This window comes from Diplotaxodon limnothrissa, linkage group LG3 (genome assembly GCF_057381915.1).
Source record: "Diplotaxodon limnothrissa isolate DT_005_m linkage group LG3, D_limnothrissa_male_GT1.1, whole genome shotgun sequence".
Lineage (NCBI taxonomy): Eukaryota > Metazoa > Chordata > Actinopteri > Cichliformes > Cichlidae > Diplotaxodon > Diplotaxodon limnothrissa.
In genome coordinates this window covers 3,786,481-3,814,224 of record NC_140598.1, presented here as the reverse complement: position 1 = coordinate 3,814,224, position 27,744 = coordinate 3,786,481, and the positions used below count along the sequence as shown (strand labels likewise).

Genomic DNA, 27,744 nt, shown 5'->3' with positions numbered 1-27,744 from the left:
CAGGGCCCAGTCTGACCTCTGACCTTTGCTGCAGGTCTTCTGTGTTATCTCCACTTTCATGTCTGATCTTCTGCTGTATCGTCCAAAATAAACATCTGGATCATTTCCAACACTTCAGCAGATCTTTAGTTTGGGCAGTGCAGCACAGAATAACACATATTGTACTATACTGCCCACTTCCTGATCTTATTGGATCTGTGTGTGAGGTTGGTGAAGGAAACACATGTTTACTGAGTGAGTCGCTGCCATTAGGAACTAGTTTTTATATCACAGCCTGGAAATCACACAGGACCATTTCTGCAAGTGAAAAGTCGTCATTGGAGGAAAATGATTGTGTAGTTTGTGCGACTGAAGAATTGTCCCAACTACATGTGCTGCTGACCTTTGCTTTAGGTGCACAGAGGAGTCTGTGGAAACATCCAGAACTGAGGCAGTGCTACAGATGCTTCAAATAAAGTGGTGTATTATCCATGTTTTCTATGGATCACATCCAGTATCCTGATCTAACGAGCCCCCTTTTTGTGGATTTTAGAGCCTCTGACTTTTGCTGCGTCTAATTTCAAGCACAAGAGCAAGAAGTGGATGAAGAAATGGGGCGAGTGGGGTCAGTGTGGTGCATGTCAGCTGTGCTCACACATGCTTTCACAAAGAACATGTGTGTTCATCGGCAGCATCAAGGTGCACTTTAGTCTTCATAATAATAAAGTATTCTGACTTTATTCTTCTGAATCCTCACAGTCATGTTGCAGCTCTGCTTTGCTTTAAGAAAATGTTCTACCAGGATGTTACTTTCCTAAACGTGTTCTCCAAATGTTCCCAAAGACTTTGTTCTAAGTAGTTCTACATGATGAAACATCCACACTAAGTTTAAGAAGGACACACAAACACCATCTGTCCTTTCATCATGTGTACAAACGTGTTCAGATGTCAAATGTACCGTGAATGGATGCAAATGTGGATCGTTCCAATAAAATGAGACAGTTTTGTAAGTGGATCCCAGTTTGAAGTTCATTAAAACCTATAAGAACATGTTATTCAAACCAATTTTATCCAACAGGAAGAAGCATCAGGGGAACAGGAAACATTCAAACATGTTTACTGTAAGAACTGCACAAAGGAAGAAAACACAATCCTACACACGAGCACTTTAAAATGGACATTTAGCTTTTCAAACATCAGGGAGCTGCAATAACAACACTGAGCCCATTCTGATCAGACTGAAAGATTTATAGAGATTTATCCATGTGGTGGAAAAGGATTTGATATCAACATAGATGCAGATTAGCAGGAGCATTTTCTTCATATTGATTTAGAGTTCAGTACCAGGAATATGTAGAATTAACATCTGTGTGCATGACGAGTGATGAAAATTCAAAGTCAGGCTTTCAAAGGATGTCAGAATTGGTGTCTCTATCTGTGACTGTCCCAGAGGAACCTACCTGAGGGATTATTACAGATCTGTCTATATAGAAAGACTTGCATTGATTCACAGTGTACAATTCTTTCTAATCTATTAACATCTTCCTCCAAATCCTGTTTCTGCTGTTTAATGACATATGTCTGAATACAGACAGTGGAAAAATGTCAGTTTTAGTTTTACTGGATCTCAGTGCAGCATTTGATACAGTTGACCACAACATATTACTCAAACGACTGGAGAACTGGGCAGGTCTTTCAGGAACTGTACTAAACTGGTTCAAAACATACTTAGAAAACAGGAAATACTTTGTATCAATAGGTAACTTCACATCTGAGCAGACAAGTATCACATGTGGAGTTCCCCAAGGTTCCATCTGGGGACCCTTTTTGTTTAACATTTACATGCTCCCACTGGCACAGATTATAAAGAACAACAAAATAAACTATCATAGCTATGCAGATGACACACAAATATATATCACAATGTCACCAGGAGACCGAGGCCCTGTACAATTTTCTCCAGCTAAACAAAACAAAACTGAGGTAATAGTCTTTGGCGCCAAAGAAAAACGATTACAGGTCACCAGAGAACTTCAATCTATACATCTAAAAACCACAAACCAGGCGAGAAATGTGGGTGTAGTGATGGATGCAGACCTAAACTTAGAAAAACACATTAAGACAATAACAAAGTCAGCTTACTATCACCTCAAGAATATTTCAAGGATAAAAGATCTGATGTCTCAACAGGACCTGGAAAAACTAGTCCATGCATTCATCTTTAGTAGGCTTGACTACTGTAACAGCATCTTTACAGGTCTACCTAAAACATCAGTCAGACAACTACAGCTCATTCAGAACTCTGCTGCTCGAGTCCTCACTAAGACCAAAAAAGTGGACCACATCAGTCCAGCTCTGAGGTCTTTACACTGGCTGCCTGTCCGTCAGAGGATAGACTTTAAAGTTCTGATGCTGGTCTATAAAGCTCTGAATGGTTTAGGACCAAAATACATCAGTGACCTCCTGACCCAGTATGAACCTTCCAGATCCCTCAGGTCATCTGAATCCGGTCTTTTATCAGTTCCCAGAGTCAGAACCAGACACGGAGAAGCTACATTCAGCTTTTATGCTCCTTATATCTGGAACAAACTCCCAGAAAGCCTCAGATCAGCTGAAACACTCAGTTTATTTAAATCCAGGTTGAAGACTCACCTGTTCTCAGCTGCATTTGAATAAAGCACCAAATCCACACTTTAAGCTTAAATTTCAAAACTTACATTTAACTACTGATTTTATCTACTGTTCTGATTTTATCTGTTTTGATTTTATATACTGTTTTGTTTGTTTGTTTGTTAATTAGTTAGTTAGTTTGTTTGCTTGTTTTAATCAATTTTAAATCGTGCTTTTTATTTGTTTTTGTTTCTAATGTCTCTGTAAAGCACTTTGAATCACCTTGTTGTTGAATTGTGCTATACAAATAAACTTGCCTTGCCTTGCCATCAGAAGGGCTCAAACCTCCTGCTGTTTCTACTGGACCATAAATTCTACTTTATGATCATCTTCAAAAATAAAAACGTGAGTTTATTTGTGAACTCTGTGAAATGTGTCTGATGTTTAGTTTGAACCAATCCTGTGTCAGCTGCAGCCACATCATTGCCACACATACAAATGGGTGCGTTCCTGTTTAGACCTGCTGGCTCTCAATGGGCTTCATTCCATTTCAGACTGCCGGTGGTCTTCTGTGATCTAAACTCAACATGGCTCCTGTGTTAGAAGAGCCTCTGATTTTAAACTTTGCACATTTAATAGTTTCTTTCCAACACTGTGGAGCTACCAGCCCAGTATATGTAGCCACAGTAGATGGAGTTATCAAGCTGACTGACAAACATCAGGACTCATGTGATCCCTACATGTGGACCTTTCACAGATGGATCCAAGTGCAGATTCAACTCTGCATCACATTTGACTTCAGCTGTTACACACTTTCTAGCTGTGTCACTTCCTGCTTTTTGGATCAGATAGTTTATTCATGTCCACAAATGTTTGGCTGCATGTTTTTATCATCTATATTTCCAGTCTTCATACAGCCGATATTTCATGTGAACTCCAACCTGCCAGCTGCCATCATGTTTTCAGGGTTCATTCAGTGTTGAAATGTAGGACAAACAGCAGCACATGTTCTCTAAATGTTTGCAGTCATTTTAAATGAAGCTGATTCTACATGAGACGTTTTCCACATTTATTGTCTTTGAACAGAGAATAATAAAGCCATCAAACATATACAGGCTGTGCAAATACAAACTTCTGTGGTGCATTTGATGACCTGCAGAGGAGAACAAGTCGGGCTTTTCAGCCCTAACACAACCTCTTTGTTCTCAATACTACAAAACCTTCAAAGGCTGATATGCAAGTTTACATGAATCACCAACACAGTTTTGTTTGTTTCTAGTATAGTTATAAATAAGCTGATCAAATATCTGCTGACTGATTAGATCCAGTATCTATTACAGATGAACTGGATATCACAGCGCATGTTGTTAATCCGTCCTATCAAACTAAACCGTGTTGCTGGTGTAAATATCCTCCAATAAAGTCAGATGAGGGCTGCTGTTGCCAGGTAACGATGATGTCACACTGGATCTTCTGATCTTTAGCATCGTAGCTCGGAGTCTGATGTTGGCTCATGTGTTGTTAAACACCAACATGACGTTCTACTAGTCAAGGCCTCACCTTAACCCACTGATGCTGATCACACAGACCCACTAATAGAACTGTTTTATCAGGTTTATGCAGCGTCAGCATTAATGTCACATTTAATCAGAACACATTTACATTACAAGCCCACTACAACCATTATCAACATGTTAAATTACATTATACATCTGCACTGATTTAAAGTATTTTAACCTGATTCACTTTTTCCACCTTAACAGTTCATTCCTCAAATCAAACAAGATATTTGACCCTCAAAAAATGTACCAACAAATAATTTTGCAATAAAATATTTATTTTTCAACTTTTACAAGTGAAATCAGACAAGTGTGTTTAACAGTGAAACCAGAGAGGAAGCTGCTCATATAGAGTCCAACCCAGGCTAAAGTAAGCTGAGTAGACCAGCACCATCAAAGTGTCGGCTCTCTGGACGCTGGAACATCATCATTGCATTATACAGTTTCCTCTCTAACTGGATGCTGTGAACAGGAACAGCTGTGGAACCAGCATCCTGAGTGTCATCTATGGATGAATGCAGGTCAGTGTGTTGCTGGTGATGAATCACAGCGTCCATCTCACAGTGGAGTCACAGCTTTTCTTCAGCTGCTCTGCTCTTCAAATGTAAGGCATCGACGGCTCTCCTTTTCAGCTCCGTTGGAATATCACCGTCTTCTGTCTGACAAATGTTCATGAAACAAACCTGACAAAACACAAACAGCAGCACTAACAGTAAATTGTAGTTATAAACCCACATTTGAACTCTACCTACTTGTTCATCAAGGCATGAGTACAAGGGCAAGGAGACGTCACAGACATGTGGAAATTGTGATGTGAAGACGGTGGTGGCCACTGCAGACTGTTGGACTCTGTTACAATCTTCTTCAGTCTCTGTTACAGTTATTATTTATTTTGTTATCATTTATTCATATTTATTTTTCAATGAAGATGACGACCAACTGCGGCTTGAGTCATTGAATTTACACCAAGCACAGGTGACCGAGAGGTTTTGCAGGTCTTTCCTCCTTACTGCTGTCAGACTCCACAACATGGTCTCTGCAGAGGACCCCACATGTGCAGACAAACACACACATCCCATACACAATTGTAAATCTCGTCCTGCCTCCTTGATGTGCAATGACACCAAGTGCAATTTTTCCCCTTTGTAACAAAGTATTTTATTCTACGTACTATTATGTCATTCTGTTTATCTTAGTCTATTCTACTCTTTTTCTCTTTTTCTCTTAATCTTTTACTGCTCTTGTACTTTCTGCCGTGGCCATCTGACTTCTGCTCATCCAGATCACATCCAGGAAACTTCCAGCTGTGATTGGCCCATGCAGGCTTGTGATCAGATGCTGCTCTTCTAGGGAGCGCTTGATTTTCTTTTGTTTTGTGTCCTCTTGGGATTCGATATCACAGGGTGTCAGACGCTGATCCATCCTCCTCCTCTTCCGCCTTCTGCTGGGTCCCTTATGTTAAAGCAGCTCGTGGACATCCATGGAGGAAGAAGCTGCTTGCTGACACAGATCCACGTCCATCATTTCATTTAAGAAGCCCAGCTAATAGACGTAATGCTGGAAAGTCTTCTTGTCCTTAAATGCATCCTTGTATGGCTGTTTTTGTGCACAGCCTGGATTCTCAGTTTGTATCTTTGGATTTTCTCACACCGGCTCACAAATGTAGGATTTTGTTTTCAGGTGGTGCTGAAATGAGTCGTAGGGCTTCAGGGTTCAGGATCAGGTCTCAGTGCTGCTGGCTGAACTTTGTCTCATGTTCTGAGTCTTAAATAAAGTCAGTCAGGATTATTTCTTGTGTCGAGTCTCATGAGAATTTTGTGATGTCAGCTGGCACAGATTCAAAGCAGAGCTCAGAAATCTGAAATATATTTGAGTTATAAATGGAGTTTAGAGAACGAGCTGCTGATGAAGCCAGCTGTGTACAGGAGGTCAAAGGTCCTGTGGGTCTGAGGGTGGCCTCACGCTGGAGAAGGATGAAGGAGTCTGACCTGAGCATCATTTCAGTGTTTCAGTCATTTACAAACACTTCCTGTCACTGTGGTGGTTACAGCGACTCAGTGGATTGGGAAACTCATCTGTAACCGGAAGGTTGCAGGAACAACACCTGCACCACCATAACAAATAAAACATAAACATTCATTTTGGCTCTTACACTCAGTCTGCACTTTCATTCATGACTTCAACAGGTTGAAATGAGCTTTGAAGAAACATCAGTTCAGTGCTGAAATATTCAAACGCTGCAGGAAGAAAAACAACAAAGTGATGACGGATGTTTGTGCTTCAAACAGGAAAACCAGCAGAAATAAATCACAGCCTGCCAGAGGTTTGGGAATTTCCGAGGTTTATTTGAACGCAGCACAGTGTTACGATGTTCCCGAGTGTCCTCAAACGCCGCATTAGGTAGTGATGGGCAGATGAAGCCCCATGAAGCACTGAAGCTTTTCATCCAATTGGTTCACCCCAACGCGAAGCTTCATGAAGCTTCATTTGCTCTAGTAGGACATCCACTGGACGTAAAAATATTAGTTGGCATGAATTTGAAGAGTGTGGCCTTTTTGCACACAGCCTGTAAATGTCAACAACAAAAGGAGTGTGTAAAACATGTATATTGTAGTGATGCAGTATACTGTGTATATTTATAGTGGCAGTATGGGAAATGATTATTTACTGTGAGGTGAGGTGTGGTTGGGGTGTGGACAGTAGTTGTGCTTTTGTAACGTTGAGGTATGGACAGCTACACACTGAGGCTTTGAGCCTCAGTCCTGCCTGTTCACATTTTATTCTGTAAAAACTAAATTTTCACTGCTTTTACGTCCTTTTTAGTGGGGAGAACATAGCTAGGATTTAATGATTTAACAAATCTTTTGAATCCTTTGTCCTCCACAATGCTAAATGGCTGGGAGTCCTCAATCACCATGCTGACCAGGTCTTCATCTATTTGAGATTGTTCTCCTGAGGAAAGACAATAAAGATAAAGCACAAATATAAATATCACACACGTAACTTATAACAGTTGTATAATATTGTTATATCATTTAGTAACATTACTGCATGCTATATTATCATGGCATTTGATGGCTCACCTGGTCTTGCTCCACAATCGGTGTCCCCCTTATTCTCATGCAAAGCTCTGTAGTGCCTAAGCATGGATGTTGTTGTTATATCCCAGCTCCCTGGCACATAGCAAACACTTCACCTTGTACAAAAGTCAAGACAGCTCAACATAAATTGTATTGCACCATCAGTATCATGAAAATACATCTTCTGTAGAAATTTACATACCTTGTTGGGAGGAATAAGATCAAAATGTTCCCACACAGGGGAGGACATCCTCCTCTTCTTAGCTGGCTCCATTCTCTCCTGACTTTCTCTCCTCACTCTCATAAACCTCCAAACTGTCTCCAAACTCTCACTAACCGCAACTCTCCATCAAACACCCACATTTTGAATGAAGTCTGAGGGGTTTATATCTGTCATAGCTCGTGGCAAAGTTCGAACCACTTCATGAACCAGTCACGTGGTACAGCCGGGCAGCGAGGCTTCGGACGTCATCATTTTCAGCTCCTCCCATAAATGAAGCAAGCCTCGATACGCGCTTCGCGGAAACGCCCCCTCCATTACTCGACACACGCTCCGAAGCCTCGATACAGAACGTCACATCACTAGTGATCAGAGTCCAGGACTGAGAGCAGCAGCAGAGCTGATGGATGATGAATTACTGGATGGAAGAAGCTTCTCATTAGCAGTGAATCAGTGTGTGTGCAGTTCTCTGCAAACTCAGCAGGAAGAATTAGTGTGAAGCTTTAACTCTGCTGATCCTCTTTGAATCCTGGATCAGCTGAAATGTTTAAAATGTTGTTCACACGTGTTGGACTGACTGAAGCTTCCAGTCACAGTGAATCAGTGTGTGTCAGTGAATGCATCGTGTGTGCTTCAGGCTCCATCTAGTGGACTGATAGCAGAGCAGCTGATGGCAGCTTCCTCTGCCTCACACTGCTGTCTGACTGCATCCAGCTGACACTGAGATGAAGCAGGAAAGAAGCAGCTGATATTTGGACAGCACACATGATGAAAGGAGGATTTCAGCTGATGTGCACATGAATGATTTGTGTTTCCTCTGCAGGTAGAAAGTGTGTGTGAGCTGATGTGAATTGAGCAGCATGGATCAGTGTGAGGACAGAGAGGAGGGAGTCCCTCCCTCTAAAAGCACTCTGTGTGGGGAACATGAGAGCCAGACCAAAGCTCAGAGGTGAGATGACCATCTCTAACTGTCCATGACTCTTCTCCATGTCACAGCTCAGCACTCACATCACTGCTCCACCATTATTCACAGGAAGAAACAAGGAACTAAACGTAAACATGAACCTGAAGCCAGCTCTGTGTCCTTAAGGAGTGACTGGTCTGAAGATCGTCCCATTGATTTTAAAGTCCAGCCTGTGTCTGCTGCAGAGAGGTGAGCTGTTAGCAACATGAACTCTTTGATTAAACTGCTCGATGTTGTTGGATATAAACTACAAACACGTCGTTCCCTCAGTCCCATTTAAACTGTCTTTTAAAACAAGCCTTTGGTTTCTAAACAGCTGAAAACCCACTTCAGCAAACAGGAAGTGATCAGAGCGTCCGTCCACTTCCTGTCAGGCCCTGCAAACATTTCATATTGAAGAAAAGTAGCTGACATCTCACATTTTTACTCCACCACATTCAACCATTTTGACATTTTACAGCATGAAACTCTTGTCACATGACTCCTGTTATGTTATAGAGTCATGTGACCACCAGGGAGGGATTTGTATGGATGAAACACATTCAAATCAATCTGATTCATCAATGGAAACATTTTTGGTGTAAATGCAGCAACACTGAAAACGCTGAAGATAAAAACACAACAGATGAAATATGAACAAATCGAGGCTTTGAATACACGTGTGTGTGTTTGAGACACAGAGATAAATGGATTGTGTGTCTGTCCTATTGCTGCGTGAGGATTTTATTGTAGATTTTGTGCGTGTACACTTTTGACCACGAAGGTGTTGAAAGGGCGTAAAACAGTTGGAGGCACCAGAGTGAAGACTAGTGCTGTCAGTAGATTAAAAATGACTAATTAATGACACAATCTTCTGTCATTAATCCTGATTAATCACAATTACTTGATCAATAGCTGCAGTTACATTTTTCCAACTTTATATTTAAGCCTGTAACAGACGTTTACACCATATAATGAAGTCAATGCAGAATAAACACAAAGAATGTTAAACGCTTCAATTCAAAGAGACTTTGAATAGTTTTCAGTCTTTAACTCAGCTTCTCTGCTGTAAATACAACTTTGTAACAAACATATATACTAAAAGCTAAGTGTGCACTAATATATAATAATATATAATCTATATTACTGCTGTTAATGAAAATGTTTAATCAGACTCATCACAGGGTTACTGTGGATTCATTTGGATTAATCACCATTAAACATCATTTTTAATGTAAACGAATCAAATTTCATTTCATGAGCAAACAGACTCGAGAGAAAAGGGCAAATTTACACACTTAACATGTTTATTGAACATGTAAACATTGATTAACCTCCTGAATGAGCCGACCCCCCCAGGGACAGTCCTGCATGCTAATGATGGGCTCTGCTCTGTACCTGCAGGATTCTGTCAGCCACAAACTCCTCAGCTGATCCTGAATCTGAGCCCATCTGTCAAACCATCATTTTCTTCACAGGTCTGTGGAGGTGGCACTGATCCTGCAGCAGTCTAACACTCTCTGTCACTCTTCTTCAAGTCTTTGACACGAGGAACCAAAACTATGTTATTAACAACACTAACAGGTCTGCAGTTTGTCCACTTGGCAGTTGTGTCATCAGTGCTTTGCATCGTTGTGATATTTTAAGCTGGAAGTGCTTCGGTGAAAAGAAAATTCCTTCTGTCACGATGTGCAGAATCCTTCATGTTGGTCGGCTGGTCCATCTTGTTATTTTTTTAATACTCAAACTTTCCATCGGGAGGTCAGTGTGTGTTTGTCATCTTCCATATTGAGCTGATTGGTTCAGCTGCCGTCACTAACAGATGTGCTGCACATCTGCACGTGTGCAAAGGTAACTCTACTTGGACAAACTGCCCGAAGTGCGTTGATAGAAACATTTCAGGGATTTTGAGTCGTTCTGCTCTCCAGATGTGTCGTGTTAAAGGTTTTTATCATGTTAATCATGATAACAGATGAACCCCTAACCCTACATGTTAATTTTGACAGCACTGGTAAATCCTTTTTAATGTTCTTCTGTCAGATCATTGATTAGACTCGACTCCAAATACGAGACTCGGAAAACTCAAATGAAAACTCAAATCAAAGCAATGAGAAAAGGACTTCTTGTGTTAGAATGAAAACATATGGAAGTGGTCAGGTTTCAAACACTCGATGAATCTACTGCACAGTTACATTCAGGGACCTTTGGCCTCCTGAGAGCATTAGTTGATGGTTCATCACAGTTTTACCTTCCAGTGAGTGAATTTATCAGTTTGATGAAGTCTCAAAGTTTCCTCTGAGCTTCTGCAACATCATCACTTCCATCACTGATGAAAGAAAGTTCATAGAAAACAGAAAATATATCTTCAGAATCTGAGAGTCTAAAACTTGACAGACTTGATTCAGATGAAGTTATTTGAGCAGAAACTCCTGGATCTTTATCCTGTGTTGATCTAATCCTTCATGGTTCCTCCACAGAGTGGACCAGCAGAGCTCAGAGGTTCCCAGTGGTCAGTCTGCCCAGCAGCATCAAACACAGCTGGACTCCATATTTATGGTCTGTACATGTACAACAACTACTGTTACATCTGTTCTGTTCACAGTCATCTCCATGCTGCTCTTTGTAGACCAGTGGATCGTCAGTGTGTCCAACATGGATCTGATGTTTGGCTCCATGATTTCAGTCTGATTGGCTCATTCATAAATATTCTGTTCCAGCTGCTGGAGGACAACATCATCACTTTTGTGAAGAACGAGCTGAAGAAGATCCAGAAGGTTCTGAGTCCAGATTACCCAGAATGCTTAGAGAGTCAGAGGAGCAGCAGCAGAGAGGCATTTGTGAAGATCACAGTGGACTTCCTGAGGAGAATGAAGCAGGAGGAGCTGGCTGACCGTCTGCAGAGACGTAAGAGGATTTATCTAAAGATTTAAGCTGCTGGATAAATGAACATTTTCCAGAGATGGAAGATGGAGCAACATGTTTTAAAGATTAGTTATTTTTGGAATTGAGTGTTTATTTTTCTTCTTATTCAGAACTTCAAGCTCCAGTTTGTCATCGTAACCTTAAATCCACCCTGAAGAAGAAGTTCCAGTGTGTGTTTGAGGGCATCGCTAAAGCAGGAAACCCAACCCTCCTGAATCAGATCTACACAGAGCTCTACATCACAGAGGGAGGGACTGCAGAGGAACATGAGGTCAGACAGATTGAAGCAGCATCCAGGAAACCAGACAGACCAGAAACAACAATCAGACAAGAAGACATCTTTAAAGCCTCACCTGGAAGAGACGAACCAATCAGAACAGTGCTGACAAAGGGAGTGGCTGGCATTGGGAAAACAGTCTTAACACAGAAATACAGCCTGGACTGGGCTGAAGACAAAGCCAACCAGGACATCCAGTTCATATTTCCATTCACTTTCAGAGAGCTGAATGTGCTGAAAGAGGAAAAGTTCAGCTTGGTGGGACTTGTTCATCACTTCTTTACTGAAACCAAAGAAGCAGGAATCTGCAGCTTTGAAGACTTCCAGGTTGTGTTCATCTTTGATGGTCTGGATGAGTGTCGACTTCCTCTGGACTTCCACAAAACTACAATCCTAACTGACCCTAGAAAGTCCACCTCAGTGGATGTGCTGCTGATAAACCTCATCAGGGGGAAACTGCTTCCCTCTGCTCGCCTCTGGATAACCACACGACCTGCAGCAGCCAATCAGATCCCTCCTGACTGTGTTGGCATGGTGACAGAGGTCAGAGGGTTCACTGACCCACAGAAGGAGGAGTACTTCAGGAAGAGATTCAGAGATGAGGAGCAGGCCAGCAGGATCATCTCCCACATCAAGACATCACGAAGCCTCCACATCATGTGCCACATCCCAGTCTTCTGCTGGATCACTGCTACAGTTCTGGAGGATGTGCTGGAAACCAGAGAGGGAGGACAGCTGCCCAAGACCCTGACTGAGATGTACATCCACTTCCTGGTGGTTCAGGCCAAAGTGAAGAAGGTCAAGTATGATGGAGGAGCTGAGACAGATCCTCACTGGAGTCCAGAGAGCAGGAAGATGATGGAGTCTCTGGGAAAACTGGCTTTTGATCAGCTGCAGAAAGGAAACCTGATCTTCTATGAATCCGACCTGACAGAGTGTGGCATCGATATCAGAGCAGCCTCAGTGTACTCAGGAGTGTTCACACAGATCTTTAAAGAGGAGAGAGGACTGTACCAGGACAAGGTGTTCTGCTTCATCCATCTGAGTGTTCAGGAGTTTCTGGCTGCTCTTCATGTCCATCTGACCTTCATCAACTCTGGACTCAATCTGCTGGAAGAACAACAAACAACCTCCAAGAAGTCTGAAACAAGAGAATCTGCAGAGAAACACTTCTACCAGAGTGCTGTGAACAAGGCCTTACAGAGTCCAAATGGACACCTGGACTTGTTCCTCCGCTTCCTCCTGGGTCTTTCACTGCAGACCAATGAGAGTCTCCTACGAGGTCTGCTGACACAGACAGGAAGTAGCTCACAGACCAATAAGAAAACAGTCCACTACATCAAGGAGAAGCTCAGTGAGAATCTGTCTGCAGAGAAAAGCATCAATCTGTTCCACTGTCTGAATGAACTGAATGATCGTTCTCTAGTGGAGGAGATCCAACAGTCCCTGAGATCAGGACGTCTCTCCACAGATAAACTGTCTCCTGCTGAGTGGTCAGCTCTGGTCTTCATCTTACTGTCATCAGAAGAAGATCTGGATGTGTTTGACCTGAAGAAATACTCTGCTTCAGAGGAGGCTCTTCTGAGAATGCTGCCAGTGGTCAAAGCCTCCAACAAAGCTCTGTAAGTAAACATGTGATCAGGCTTTTATTTATAACATAAACAGTGTAATGCGTGATGGACCCTTAAAAACTTAAACATATTTATTTGACTGGTCATCAGCACTAAATACAGTATATTATAGTTAATGTTTGATAGCAGCAGTAAATGTCAGTGTCTTAGACATATCTGGACTTCAGCTTTTATCAAAGTCATATCCAGAATCATCCTGTAAGTAAACTTTATTCATACAGCAGCTTTCACAGGTGAAAAACCACAAAGTGCTTTACAATAGAAACAGGCAATAAAAACACAGAAGATAAAAACATTAAACAGCAAACACTGAACATCATACAGCCTAAAACTAGTTAAAGGCCACTCTGAATACTAGAGTCTGAATAAATGAGTTAGTGGGACCAGTAACAGCCTTTAACTGGAAGATCTCAGATGTGAGAAGAGCTGTAGGATTGTAGAAAGTCAGAAATATAGACTGGGACTTAAAGTAAGGACTAAAACTTTAAATAAAGCCTAAAATGAACTGGTTACCAGTGTGAAGAGATTAAACTGGAGTAATGTCCAGTCTGTTTCATGTGCTGGTTAAAAGCCTCGCAGCATCATTCTGTACTGACTGAAGATGTTCAAAGTCTGTGATGGAGCCATAGGTGATCAACTCCCTCATTCCTCCTCTGGTCTTATTGCTCAGCTGAAGAGGAGTTCACTTCTATATGTTACAATCAGCATCACCAGTACAGCTCCAAGGATCTGCAGCTGCTGGCAGATTCAGTCATGCATGCTTGATTGTTTTTCAGTCTCTCAGGTCAGATGAAGTCATATTCTTTATGAATCAGCATAAGAAGTCAATAAAAATTCAAAGCAAATCAAGATGAGCGTTTATTCTTGTTTTAACAAATATATGAGCGAGAGGGACCTTTTTGGTCTAAAGTTATAATCATCTGCCACATTTCTAATCTCTTTACTACGTGGACTTTTAAAATATTTTCTGTTCCCCCAGACTGAGTCTCTGAAACTGGTCAGAGAGTTCATTTAACTTGTCATTTGATAAGTTTGTTATCAAATTACAGTTTTTCAAATTGTGTTTTTATTTTGTTTTTTAGGCTGAGTGTCCCTGATCTCTCAGATAGAGGCTGTGAAGCTCTGTCCTCAGCTCTCAGCTCCCAGTCTTCTACACTGAGAGAGCTGGACTTAAGTAACAACAACCTGCAGGATCCAGCAGTGAGGTATCTTTCTGCAGGACTGAGAAGTCCACACTGTAAACTGAATACTCTGAGGTGAGATCAAGTTATGTTGTGCTTTTCATCAATTGACAGAATTAACCAATAAGAATCCACTAAATGGGAAAAAAGTCAGTTAAACTTCTGTAATAGTTTTATGATACCGTATTTTCACAACCATAAGGCGCACTTAAAAGTCTTAGATTTTCTTCAAAAAGTACGGCGCGCCCTATAGCGCAGTGCGCCCTTTGTGTTGTAAGGAGGACGTAGTAGAGAACACCATGAGAACGCTAAAGGGTGAAGTGTGTGCGTTGACTTTATCGCACATACCTGTATAAAAGAACAGGTATGTGCGTTATGCAGGACATCGTTGTTTTAACAACCCTGAAAATGGCAAAGAGACACGCTTACGAAGCACAGTTTAAACTGAAGGCCATCAGCTACGCGGAGGAACATGGAAATCGAGCAGCGGCGAGAGAATTTAAGATTAATGAATCGATGGTTTGCAAGTGGAGGAAGCTGGAAAACAAGCTCCGACAGGTCAAGAAGACGCAGCTGAGTTTCCGCGGACATAAGGCGATCATCGAGCAAAGAACGAGCGGGAGAAGCGTTTCGACGGTCACCATTCGGCTAAAAGCAGTTTCACTTTCACTTTTTATGAAACGGTGCCATTTTTCCATCCGGACCAGGACTACGGTAGCGCAGCAACTTCCAGCGGATTATAAGGAAAAGCTGGCCATCTTCCGCTCCTACTGCAGCAAACACATTGGCGACAAACACATCCAGCGATGGATGACCGATGGAGACCACAGTTTCACCAAGAGTGGAAGGCAGCGCCGGGCGAGTTACGCCACAATTTTCCAATGGATTGTAGATGCTTGGGCTAACATGTCTGCTGGCACTGTTGTTCGAGCTTTCGCAAAAGCCGGCATCATTTCCGAGGAGCCGCACGGCACGGAAAGTGACTCTGACAGTGAAGAAAGTGAACCTGGCATGTTTGATGGAGATTTAGCGCAGCTGTTCAATTCAGACACAGAGGATGAGGACTTCGATGGGTTTGATTGATGATAAAAATGTGAGTACCAAACTTTGTTTTGCTCCTGCTTTATTTTTAAATACGCACACTTGTATGCTTGTGTGTTGTTGATGATGACGATTACTGGTAATAAAAATGTGAGTAAGGTACCGAACTCAGGTTTGCTCCCGCTTTATTTTTAAATATATGTATGCGCCCTATGATCCAGTGCGCCTTATGTGTGTGTTAAATACAGTAATGGCACACATAACTGAGACTGCACCTTTTAGCACAGTGCGTCTTATGGTCGTGAAAATACGGTAATTTAATGAGCAGAAAGTTATTGATCAATATGTCAGCTACTTTGGTGCTAATGCACTGCCCGGCACATGGAGCCCAATTGGCATTTGCAATAGAATACCAGAATTGATTGACCATTGTCAGTTAACAAATGTCAGCGTCATCCATTTGTTGACTCTCAGTAAAAAAACAGGATTAATTGCTAAATCTAATAACTCTTTAGTGCACCCTCATTGCAACTTAACAACAGTGTTTGTTTAATGTTTATCTGTCATTTTTCAGACTGAGTCACTGTAAGCTCTCAGAGAGAGGCTATGAAGCTCTGTCCTCAGCTCTCAGCTCCCAGTCCTCTAGTCTGAGACAGCTGGACCTGAGTAACTCTGACCTGCAGGATTCAGGAGTGAAGCTTCTGTCTTCTGGAGTGAAGAGTCCACACTGTAAAATGGAAACTCTCAGGTCAGGATTTAAAATTTTCCATTGATGATCATGTTAAACCTGATTTCTATTACTGCATAAACAGTAAATTGATTTTTAAAAAAGTCTGTTAAGAGATATATTCTAAAACCCTTCTTCAGTAGAGAATCAGAGAAGAGAAACACACAGATTTTCTTGCTAGCAAGGGCAGCCTCCAGAACTCACACTCCAAGAGTGAGGCTCAGAGACTAGGCCCTGAGCACTGCCCTGGTCTTTATTTATATGCTTCAGTGAGCGTTTGTTCCATACATTGAAATAGGAGGTGTGTGTGTGTGTGTGTGTGTGTGTGTGTGTGTGTGTGTGTGTGTGTGTGTGTGTCAGAGTGTGACCCCATAAATGACTTCCCTCAACCTGCTCGTCTGGAAGTCCAACAGTTCCTATAAACAAAAAGCACTTAGACTAAAACAGATATAGCTACGTTAATCCTACCGTAAAACAATAAGACAAGGTACTCCCATGCTCCCAGGATGTGGGGGTGAACGCCAGAACACCCTGGAATGTTACAGACCTCCTAGGATGAGACATTCTTTCAATATGCCACCACCTATATACTTCTAAACACAAATGATTACATGCAGTATTCTACCATATTCAAACTTATATCATTAAAAGATTATACTGACTACTAAGTACAATTTTCCATTGACAAAGTCTGAATGTAGAAATTAGTGTCGGTGGGTTTTTTGTGATATTTGTTCACTTTCTGTCTTTCATTTGCAATGAAATGTCCCATCTGTTCCTCTGAGTCCAAAATCTTTATTTTAGCAGTGCTTTATCCACCAAACCTTCCAGTTCGATTCCTGTATTCTGAAGGTTTTTACAGAGCTGTTTCTTCAGGTATCAGAATTTGATTTTCAGAAACATTTAGTAATAAAAATATGATCAATCGATTATTTTGTCTTCAGGTTCTCTGCTTCCTCCCACAGTCCAAAAACATGCATGCTGGGTTAACTGGAGATGTGTGATTGTGAGCATAAATGTTTGTCTGTCTAGCTCTGTTTCTACCTGGCTACATCACCGTGGTTACTGATGCTGAACCAATAACCTGGTCTGGATCAGGTTATGTTCAGAGTTTTTGTTTAAAATCAGCTGAAGTGCCTCATTTTCACTGATTCTTTCATTTACAGAAAGCTTTAAATGAGATATAGATTCAGTCATATGTTACTAATATTACTTTTAACCTGAGTAGCGAAAGTCCGCGGTGATCTGAAAATGATGTGCCGGGAGTTGTGCCGTTCTCTGCGGCTTCAGTGACCCTCGAGCTCTCGACTAGCTATCGAGTTGGTGGGTAACAGACGTCTCCGAAAACGTCAAAGCACTTTTGCAAATATGCGATATCTTGATAAACCAAGCAGATATTGGAAGTTTACACACCCACATTCTCGAGCCTGCGTGCTGGTACCACCTTAGCCACAGCTCAGGTGTGGAGGAGAAGCTGAAAAAGAAGGTTTTCTAGTTTGTAAGGAGGAAAAAACTGAGAGGACTAAGTGAAAGAGAGGCTGGAGAGTAACACAGAGCAGCAATGAATGCTGCTCACACAGTTTAGTCAGTTTAGCATCAAATGTTCGAGTGAGTTAGCTCCCAGCTAACTAGCAGAGCAGCTAACTAGCAAACCAGCTAACTGCACCCACAAGCTGCGACTGCGTCTTTCTAACAAGAGCGTCAGACACACAGACTGGTTTTCTTTGTGGATGATGATGTGTTCTCACACTGATCCTTCATGATGATGCTGTCATCCACCCACTGCTCCTGGTGTTGCCAATTCCTCAGTAAGGAAAATTGCTATTGGCTGTCCTAAAAGTCGCTGGAAGTCGCTAAATGATGTCATCGCCTAATTTGGATAAATGGTCATGCTAATGTAATTGTAACATACGTTGTAGGAGAGAAAAATAATATCGTGGAAGAGACATAGCGTGAGTAAAAAACGTCCTGGAATGCATTTAAATAAATAAATCATAGTTCTGTCTGTAACTATTACAACACTCTCACCACATTTGTTAACAATTCTCTCAACAAATGTGTTTTTCCTCGCTCTTTGTTATCCAGCTGCGACTTTGGGTATAAATGTGTCATAAACAGGATAAAGCAGTGTAGGTTCAGTGTAATCAAACCTCAGACTGAGTTCACAATCATCACCTGTCCCTGATACCACATCAGCACCAGAACCATGATGTGTTTACTCACATTTAAAAAGGTGGAGGGCAGTGTGAATGGACTGTTGTCATTGGTCTGAATGTGCCTCTATAAATGTGTGCTCTTCATTATTGATGTTTTCCTAATGAACAGAAAATGAGACTTAATAAAATCCTTCTGACTGTTGATGGAGCAGGTTGGGTCCTGGGTTTGAGTCCCCCACTGTACCACAGGGGCTTTTAGCTTTGTTTCACAGTGTATAGAACAACAAATAAAACCAAATCACAAAAAAACACATCAAACTTTGAGGGTTTAACCAAGGATGAGGAAGCAGACTCGGCCCCAAACATCTGGATATATGGATGGTTACCAGAGCAACCACAGCAGTGTGCTCTCAGTATATTTAGTTGTATAAAGGTGTTTGTGGTGTGTTGCAGCTGAAGCAGCCTCATGTATGTTGACACAGGGAGAAAATAGTGTGAGGACACTGTTCACAGCAGTCACAGCTCGCTGCCTTCAACAGTCTCTTCCTTCCTTGTTTGGATGTCACTGATATCATCTTCTGCTCTCACACTGACCACCTGTTGAAGCTAACATGCTAACATGGAAGCAGCAGGTATGCCACCTGTGGCAGCTGAGGTCACGTGACCTGAGTGTTTGAACCACACGTTGGAGCAGCATTTCCAAACATCTGCACTTCAGAAGCTCCAAAGTGTGGAAACGTCACTGTGGAGCGTCTCATCGCTATCTAAGAGATTTTCTTGCCTCTGCAAAGCGAAGCTTGCAAACAGCACCATAGTTTGTCAATCCCAACCAATCAGAGCGCTCCTTATGTCACGTCACATGACTCGTGTGTTTTCCTCTTTGATTAGCACCCAAAGAACTAAAGAAAGGCTAAAAGGACATTCAGCCAATCAAATCCCTCCTAGGAACAGGAAGTCTAGAGAGGAAATGGAGCAGAGAAGGAGAATCACCAGTTTAAATGTCTGAGTTTTAAACTGGTGACCCTCTAAAGAGGCTTTTATTGACCCTTTCTTTTTTCTTTACAGCTTTTTTCACCATTTAAACTGTTTAATATCAGATTTAGAAATAACTTTTGGACAGTTTTTCTACATTTGCACTAAAATATGACATAAATAATGATTTTCTGACTTTACGTTGGACTAATCTAACGACTCAGTCTGGCTATGTTGGACTGGGTGTGGCAGCAGCTCCCAGTTTGAGTTCAGGAGACAGACACCCTCTCTACTTTGAAGATCAGCTTCAAACTTTCCTTTTTGATAAAGCTTATAGTTCGAGCTGGATCAGGTGACCCTGAACCATTCCTTAGTTATGCTGCTATAGGCTCAGGCTGTTGGTGGACTTCCCATGATGCTCTGCTTTCTTCTCCCTTCTTTTCACTCCTGATGCTTTTATATGTCACTACTGCATGTCCTTAACTTTTGTCTCTCTGTTTTGTTCTTGTCTCTCTGAGCTCATCTCTTCTCTTTCCCCTCACCCTGCAACCAGTCATGGTAGATGCTCCTCCTGGAGCCTGTTTTCACTGGGAGGATCTTTGTGTCAAAGGGAGTTCTTCTTCCCACCATCACCAAGTGCTGCTCACAGTGGATTGTGTTGTGAAATCAATCAATGTAATAATAACAATAATAATGGATTGGATTTATATAGCGCTTTTCAAGGCACCCAAAGCGCTTTACAATGCCACTATTCATTCACTCTCACATTCATACACTGGTGGAGGCAGCTACAGTTGTAGCCACAGCTGCCCTGGGGCAGACTGACAGAAGCCATCGGCCCCTCTGGCCAACACCAGTAGGTGGGTAGGGTAAAGCGTCTTGCCCAAGGACACAACGACCAGGACAGAGAGCCCAGGGATCGAACCGGCGACCTTCCGGTTACAGATGCGCTTCCCAACCCCCTGAGCCACGGTCGCCCACATGTAGGGCAGTGAGACAAACCACGGAGGCCCCAGAGAAGTGCAATCAAACGATGAGTTTATTAACACACAGGAGAAAACATCAGCCTATAACTTCTGACAAAAATACATGTTGTGGACACTTACAAAGCAGTGGGGTACACGCCCCCCCATGGCATCAATAAAAATAGTCAGAGTAAAATATGTTCCAGACATTGGTCACAGTTAATGGTACATCTTGTACATCTTTAACGGCTATAAACAGACACAGAACTTTTCTTTTCTGTAACACCTTCCTTACAAGGTAATAAACTTCAAGCCCTCAGGGTCTCTGGGGCTAATTATTGACTCTGGTCATCTGTTGCCAAGTAGAGTAAAATATAGTGAGACACCAAATGAGTTAAGGCCTCAGGCCTGACACATTCCTAGATTATATGTGTTGTAAGCATGCATGGAATCATCCTGTTCTAGTTTCCCTCAGCATGTATCACCTGGACAGTCACGCCAGTGAAGCTTAAGACCCTTAATGAACCGAACATCAACTCAAAATAAGCACAAATATGCAATGTGTATGAAATACTTCTGACCGTACCTGTAATAAAAGTTAACATAATGGAAGGATCCTCAAATGAACATCTTCAATAGACAACTTTAATGCAATATCAATACTGTGAGAAATATTATTAGATGGAATAATGCTGTAAAGAACATTATTAATGCAGTTATAATGATGCAGATTATATGGCAGCAATAAAAGAATTTCTGTATCTCCACAATTGTCTGATGGTTGGTGTAGTGGCGGCACTCTGTCTCTATTTCACTCTTCTGTACCGCCTTTAGGAGTCAGTCCGGCAACATGTATTTGAAACGTGAGCAAGTTCAGGTACTTTTCTTGCAAAAAAGATGTTTATTGAAACTTTTAATTTACATGGCAAGACTCGGTCAAAAAACTGTGTTGCTTCCAGCTTATCCGACTCCCCAACTACGTAATTACAGTGTGCCAGAAGCCCAAAATACTAAAAAGCGCATTAGAATGTCGCACTTCTATATTCTATACCTTTAACAAACAGTATTTTGAAATCAACTAGAAATTATATTCTTAACATCAAACATGTATATTTCTCCTCTAATTATTTTACCAGTACCAATAAAATTAACCTTTAATTGGCTCTTACAGTTGGGGCTTTCTCTCTAATATTGGAGGCTGTTACCTTACACTGTTAAACAGCTTCAGATGACTGTTGTTGTCTGTTGGGAATTGTCACTTTTAAATAAAGTTACTATCACTCCCTCCAGTTAATACACGACACCACGGTTCTTCATTCACAGATGGATTTATTCTTCCGTCACACTTCTCCTCAGAAACACCATAAAATCCACCGTCAAACTGTTATTACATAAAAGTACAGAATGACCAAACATAAATATTACAAATAAACATTTAAACCCAAGTTAACAAATACTCGATAAACAAACAGTTAACATACCTTGCTGCTGCACGTAACCGTGAGGGAATGAGTCTGCTTCAGGAACAAAAACTTAACAAAAATAATTCTCAATTTCTTCTTCTTCGCAGCTTTCTTTTACTTTAAACTGCTTATTTATTCCTTCTTCTGACTTAGTTAACTTATTAACTTTGCTTCCTTGCACATGCTTTTGATTTCCCTTTACGTCACTTAAAGGGGCCTGTGCGCAACACAGAATGAACATTAGTTCCTACCCCAAAAGGAACAACAATAAATAAAGGAAATAAACATACATGAACACAATAAATTAAACAAACTGACATAATTTACATTTATGGCAGTTAAAAGTTACATTGAATGGATGTAAATGGGTAGATGTTATTGTGACAAAGAGAAAACGGTTGTTGACAGATAGATTGTTGTTTTGTGTGTCTGCAGTCTGTCAGGCTGTCTGATCACAGAGGAAGGCTGTACTTCTCTGGCCTCAGCTCTGAGCTCCAACCCCTCCCATCTGAGAGAGCTGGACCTGAGCTACAATCATCCAGGTCTCTCAGGAATTAAGCTGCTGACGGCTGGACAGAAGGATCCAGGCTGGAGACTGGACACTCTCAGGTATGGAGAGAATGTCTGATAGAGGAGGAAGAGCTGGAAACATTTCCTGTGTCCTTCACTCACTTCCTGTTTGTTTCCTGCAGATGACACATGAACAATGACACATGCAGGAATATTTTCAGGGACAGACACACTAGTCTAGCTGGATAGTACATGGATATTTATGTAGGGGGTCTTCAAGGAGTCTGTTTGCAGGAACATTAATGATAACTGATAAGTCATGTTGAGAGTTTCATTAAAAGTAGACCTACAGTTAGGTCCATAAATATTTGGACAGAGACAACATTTTGTAACTTAAGACTTTATTAGGTCACAGGTGTACCTGAGATAGTGGCCACTGTGTACCTAATAAAGTGTCAGCCATGTGTATGTTTCCCATGCTGTATGTCCACAGTCTCAGTGATAGTGACAGAAGGATGAAACAAGGCTGTGAATCGTTTCAGTCTGTGTGTGTGACAAAGAGGCAGACAGGAGCAGCTAACATTCGGAAATGGAAGCTTAAATAATGACAAACTCTACATTCACAGCTGAATTCACAATAAATTTGTTCTCAAGTGCACATTTGGCAGCTAATGCTAATACTGTTTTCCCTTGCTTTCTACAACTTGAGCAGCTATTGCTAAGTAGGCCACTTTGCTCTGCTAAGGATTTGTGTGACCATGATGGAAACTCTGATAAGCTAATGCTGCTAAGCTAATGCTGTTTATGGGCCCTGTTAGAATCAATATTTCATTCTTGGATAATGCTAACTCACATTAAATTAGCATTAGCTATTTACAACAGCGTACTTAGAATTAGCCGCTCACATTGGTCATGTCCAAATTCATGGGCTGCATCTTCCTGAGGACCCGGCTTTCGCGGTCTACGTGGGCCAGGTCCTCAGAAGGTCGGGTAGGCCGGAAGTAAACGGCTGGGGAAATTGGACGGTCTAGCCTTCTGATTAGCGTCACCGCTGTCTCGGTGGAGTTTAATAAACTCGGCCGTCTGCTCCTTGCTATCTAAAATATAACAGAACACTGGCGTAAATTCTCGACCGTCTCATATTATTGTTTAATTAGTTTTCTGTTTGACGTTTAGTCAGCTGTGTAAAAACCAAGGAGGAACTCACCCGGGGGATTAATAAAATTTTATTTTATCTAATCTAATCTAATAACTTTAATCTCAGCCAAACTGATTTACTCACGAACAAACAAAACACTGAAAAAAGCCCAACAATAACATTTTTAGGTTGTCTAAGTGACTTATATATTACGTTTAACCCGAGTAGCAAAAGTCCGCGGTGATCTGAAAATGATGTGCCGGGAGTTGTGCCTGTCTCGGGGGTTTCAGTGACCCTCGATCTCTCGGCTAGCTATCGAGCTGGTGGGTAACAGACGTCTCCGAAAACGTCGAAGCACTTATGCAAATATGCAATATCTTGATAAACCGAGCAGATATTTCTAACAAAATAAACTTTAAGCATATTGCAAGGCGAGAAAGTAGCTGTGTAAATTACATATATCTGCTTGGAGCGTAGAGAACGTCATTTCTGCTTCTTTTTCTTGCAACCGTAGCACGGCGATCGGCAGATAAAAAGCCGGTAGCAGTCTCCTTTGTTTTTACGCTCGATGTTCATGTCTTTCATGACGACACGAACACCGTGGCGTTTGCAGATGGTAGAAAGTGCAGGGATAGCGAGCGCAAAAAAGGCGACTGCTCACGGCGCCGGGCTGTTGTTACAGGAGAAAGAAGCGGAAATGACACCGTGACATATAACAAATAACATCAGCTGTTTCTGATGTTAGTTGTTTTGACTGCTTTTACATTATATTGAAATATATGTAATGTTCATGTTTGCTGCAATGCAAACGCAGTGATGCAAATAAAAACATCGAGCCACAAATTACGGTGCGACCCTATAATTAGTCCGGGTTACCGGGGACTGTTGTTGCCGATGAACAGGTGTCGCTATGTGACTGCAGACTAAATTGGGCTGCATTGAGTTCATGACTTTTCTTTTATCCCGCCGCCTACGCATCACTGTGAGAGTTAATATGAGATCTCTCTCTGTGGAAAAATAACTTTAAATCCCACTGACGTGTGTATAAATCTATATACGTATAATGTCCCGCTGGGCAGCAACTTAAAAAAACAACTTTTTTTGAAGTGTTGTGAACGCAGCGCGCTGGGGCGAATGTCGGCGTTTGCCCAATAGAAAGGAGGAAGCCAGCCAGGCACAGAAAGAAAGAAACACTCCAGGGCAACGCTGCTGGAACTTTGACTCATTGAGAAATGTTTCCCTGCTTGCATCAAGCCCGGCTGGTGTCCCCTGAGATCCATATCCCACCCTGATTGGTGGGTTAATTCAGCTCCGCCCACAACACTGTAAAGTGTCATACATTATCAAACTAACATTACATTTTCATATTAAGGTGGGGCCAAAAACTATCGTCCTGCGGGTCACAATTGGCCCACGGACCACGAGTTTGAGACCCCTGGTGTAGGAGGACACCTACTCTGTGTCTGGTTAAGTATAAGAGCCCTTTGTTAGGGGGACCGCTGGACTCTTAGCACCAGCTTTGGGGTCACAGGGTCACATCTGGAACACACACACACACACACACACACACACACACACAGACACACACACACACACACACACACACACACTATGCACAGACTGGTACTCTTTGTTCATACCTGTGTAAGACGTCATAATGAACTTGTGCATATTCATGTAAGCTCAATAAAGAGCAGTGTTACGAGGGAGCAGACGAGAGCGACTGAGGTCAAGTGAAGGAACGGCGCTGTCACAGTTCTCTCCCTCATCAATTGTCTGGTTCCAGCGGTGGGTCTGTGCTAGACGACCCATCAGCAGCTTTTTCCACTGGTTACCAGTACGTGGTAGAATCCACTTCCAGATCTGGTTGTCTTTAAATCTGTGAATGGATTGGCTCCATCTTATCTCTCTTTAACAAAAGAATCCAAGTGGAGCCCTCAGGTCTGCAGATAAGCAGCTTCTGACCAGAACTAGACGTAAAAACAGAGGTGAGCTTTATCGATGGCTGCAGCCAAACTCTGGAACAGTCGCCCTTCACATCAGGTCGTCACCAACACTGGACATTTTTAAAAGCCGGTTGGAAACACATTTGTACTCTGTAGCTTTCAATCCTGACCAGTCTTTATAGTCATTACTGTGTATGTTTCCTATTTTCTCTCTACTCTGTGCAGCACTTTGGCTCAAGCTGTTTTTAAATGTGCTGATAAATAAATGTAGATTTCTTTGAATAAAACAGTGGAGCCGAGCTTTGAGCTCAGTGTGTAACAGTGTGTGTGTGAGAGCCATGTAATGTCCATGTGTGCATGCTGACTGTGCTGCTCTGACCCCCCTCCTCCTTTCAGGGTGGAGCCTGCTGGAGTCCGATGGTTGAGACCAGGTCTGAGGAAGTGTAAGTGTGTTTTTAATGGGATTCATGAAAACAAAGCAGCACACATTCAACCATCTTCATCATGTCAGGAGTCATCATCAAAGTGTCAATCAATGAACAGATGATGGATCAATAACTGCAGCTGGATTGTGTTTGTTCTCTCCATCAGATTCCTGTCAACTCACAATCGACACAAACACAGTGAACACAAACCTCCAACTGTCTGACAACAACAGGAAGGTGACACGTGTGAAGGAGGTTCAGTCATATCCTGATCATCCAGACAGATTTGATGATTATCAGCTGCTGTGTAGAAATGGTCTGACTGGTCGCTGTTACTGGGAGGTCGAGTGGAGAGGAAACGTTTATATATCAGTGAGTTACAGAAGCATCAGAAGGAAAGGAGACAGTGACTGTGAGTTTGGATGGAATGATCAGTCCTGGAGTCTGTACTGCTCTGATGATGGTCCTCAGTCTGTCTGGCACAATAACAGAGTAACATCCATCTCCTCCTCCTCCTCCTCCTCTGTCTCTAACAGAGCAGCAGTGTATGTGGACTGTCCTGCTGGCACTCTGTCCTTCTACAGAGTCTCCTCTGACACTCTGATCCACCTCCACACCTTCAACACCACATTCACTCAAACTCTTTATCCTGGGTTTAGGTTTTATGGCTGGTCTCCTGGTGCCTCAGTGTCCCTGTGCTGAGTGGAGTGTAAAGAGTGTCTCCTGTTACAGAAACACTCTGACTGTTGAACAGATAGTTCAGTCTGTACATGTCTGTCTCTTTCACTCACAAACACGTTTTCAGATTCATGGATTCAATCAGTTGATGTTTGAAACTCTTCTAAATGATTCCTTGTAAACTTCTTCCTTTTCAGTCACAAACAAACAGGAAGTGATGTCACATGTGTTCCTGTCCACACAGCAGAATGAGTCTATTGCTGACAGTGATGTACAAACAGAGTGAGCATTTCTGAGGCCCAAAATAAACTGAGTAGTTCACTGAATGAACAATGGACTGTGAGCTCAGTTCCTTCATCATTAGTATGGATTATATATGTATATGTATTATATTAGTATCATATATATCAGGTGCTGCTGCTTTCAGTCATTGTGCAAATGTGCTGTTTGTAAGCTTGTAAAGCTGCAGTCAGCTGAGACTGAAGAAGTCACCTGATCAGTGAGCAAACGTTTCTGAAAAGGTCCAGATGAACAGAATCAACCTTTTGGGATCAGCCAGCAATGCAGCATCATTGTTGTTCAGCTTCAGAGGTTTGCAGGAATGAACTGATGACCAGAAACAGCTGCAAAGTCCAAGAAAATACCAGCTGGAGTTCAGCTGCATTTGAAGAAGTCAAAGAAAAGTAAGGATGGCAAAGGGCGACGTTTTCTTCCAAAGAGCTGCAAACATGGTCGACGCCTCATTAGAAGAATCATCTGGACATTTGTGAGGAACTCTAACCAAGAAAGCAACGTCACACAGATCCAACAGACAGTTTCCATGACTGCAAGTGTTGAGTGGAAAAATGCTACATTGCATTATTGCATCCTCTCACCACAGGAGGCGCTGTTGGCACCACTGATTGCTGATCAGCTGTTCTCTGATGATCTGATTGATACTGTGAATAACGGGACTCACTGAACTCTGTGACACAGTGAAGATTACAGAGTTTAACTTCAACATCTGACTGACGTCACACAGACAGAAGGATGAACCAGTGAGGCACAGAACACAGTTACTGGAGATACTGGATCAGCTCCATGTGAACCTCTGATGGAGAAGCTGCTGAGCCAGAGAAACATCAGGACATGACAGCAGCTGCACTTATCTAACAACATGTAGCAGAGCTGATCTATGTTAGAGGATCTATCACAGCAGCTGAAGCCAAAGTCCAACACTGGATACCAGCTGAGCCTGTGCTGAGTGTAGTGTTACAGGAAAAGGGCAGAAACACTGGTAGCTCCCAGTGATGCTGACTGGGGCACAGAGCTGAATGATGCA

At 42.1% G+C, this 27,744-nt stretch overlaps 1 protein-coding gene across 1 annotated transcript in view; it reads left to right on the top strand.

Moving 5' to 3' along the window:
* LOC146634308 (protein NLRC3-like) overlaps positions 1 to 26,447 on the top strand; it is a 223,074-nt gene extending 196,627 nt beyond the window's left edge. Inside the window, exons 11-14 of the mRNA XM_085376307.1 lie at positions 16,018 to 16,191; positions 22,162 to 22,335; positions 25,717 to 25,763; positions 25,912 to 26,447. Of these exons, the coding sequence (XP_085232433.1) occupies positions 16,018 to 16,191; positions 22,162 to 22,335; positions 25,717 to 25,763; positions 25,912 to 26,447 (931 nt within the window). The remainder of the gene's footprint in view (positions 1 to 16,017; positions 16,192 to 22,161; positions 22,336 to 25,716; positions 25,764 to 25,911) is intronic.
* The last annotated feature ends 1,297 nt before the right edge of the window (positions 26,448 to 27,744 follow it).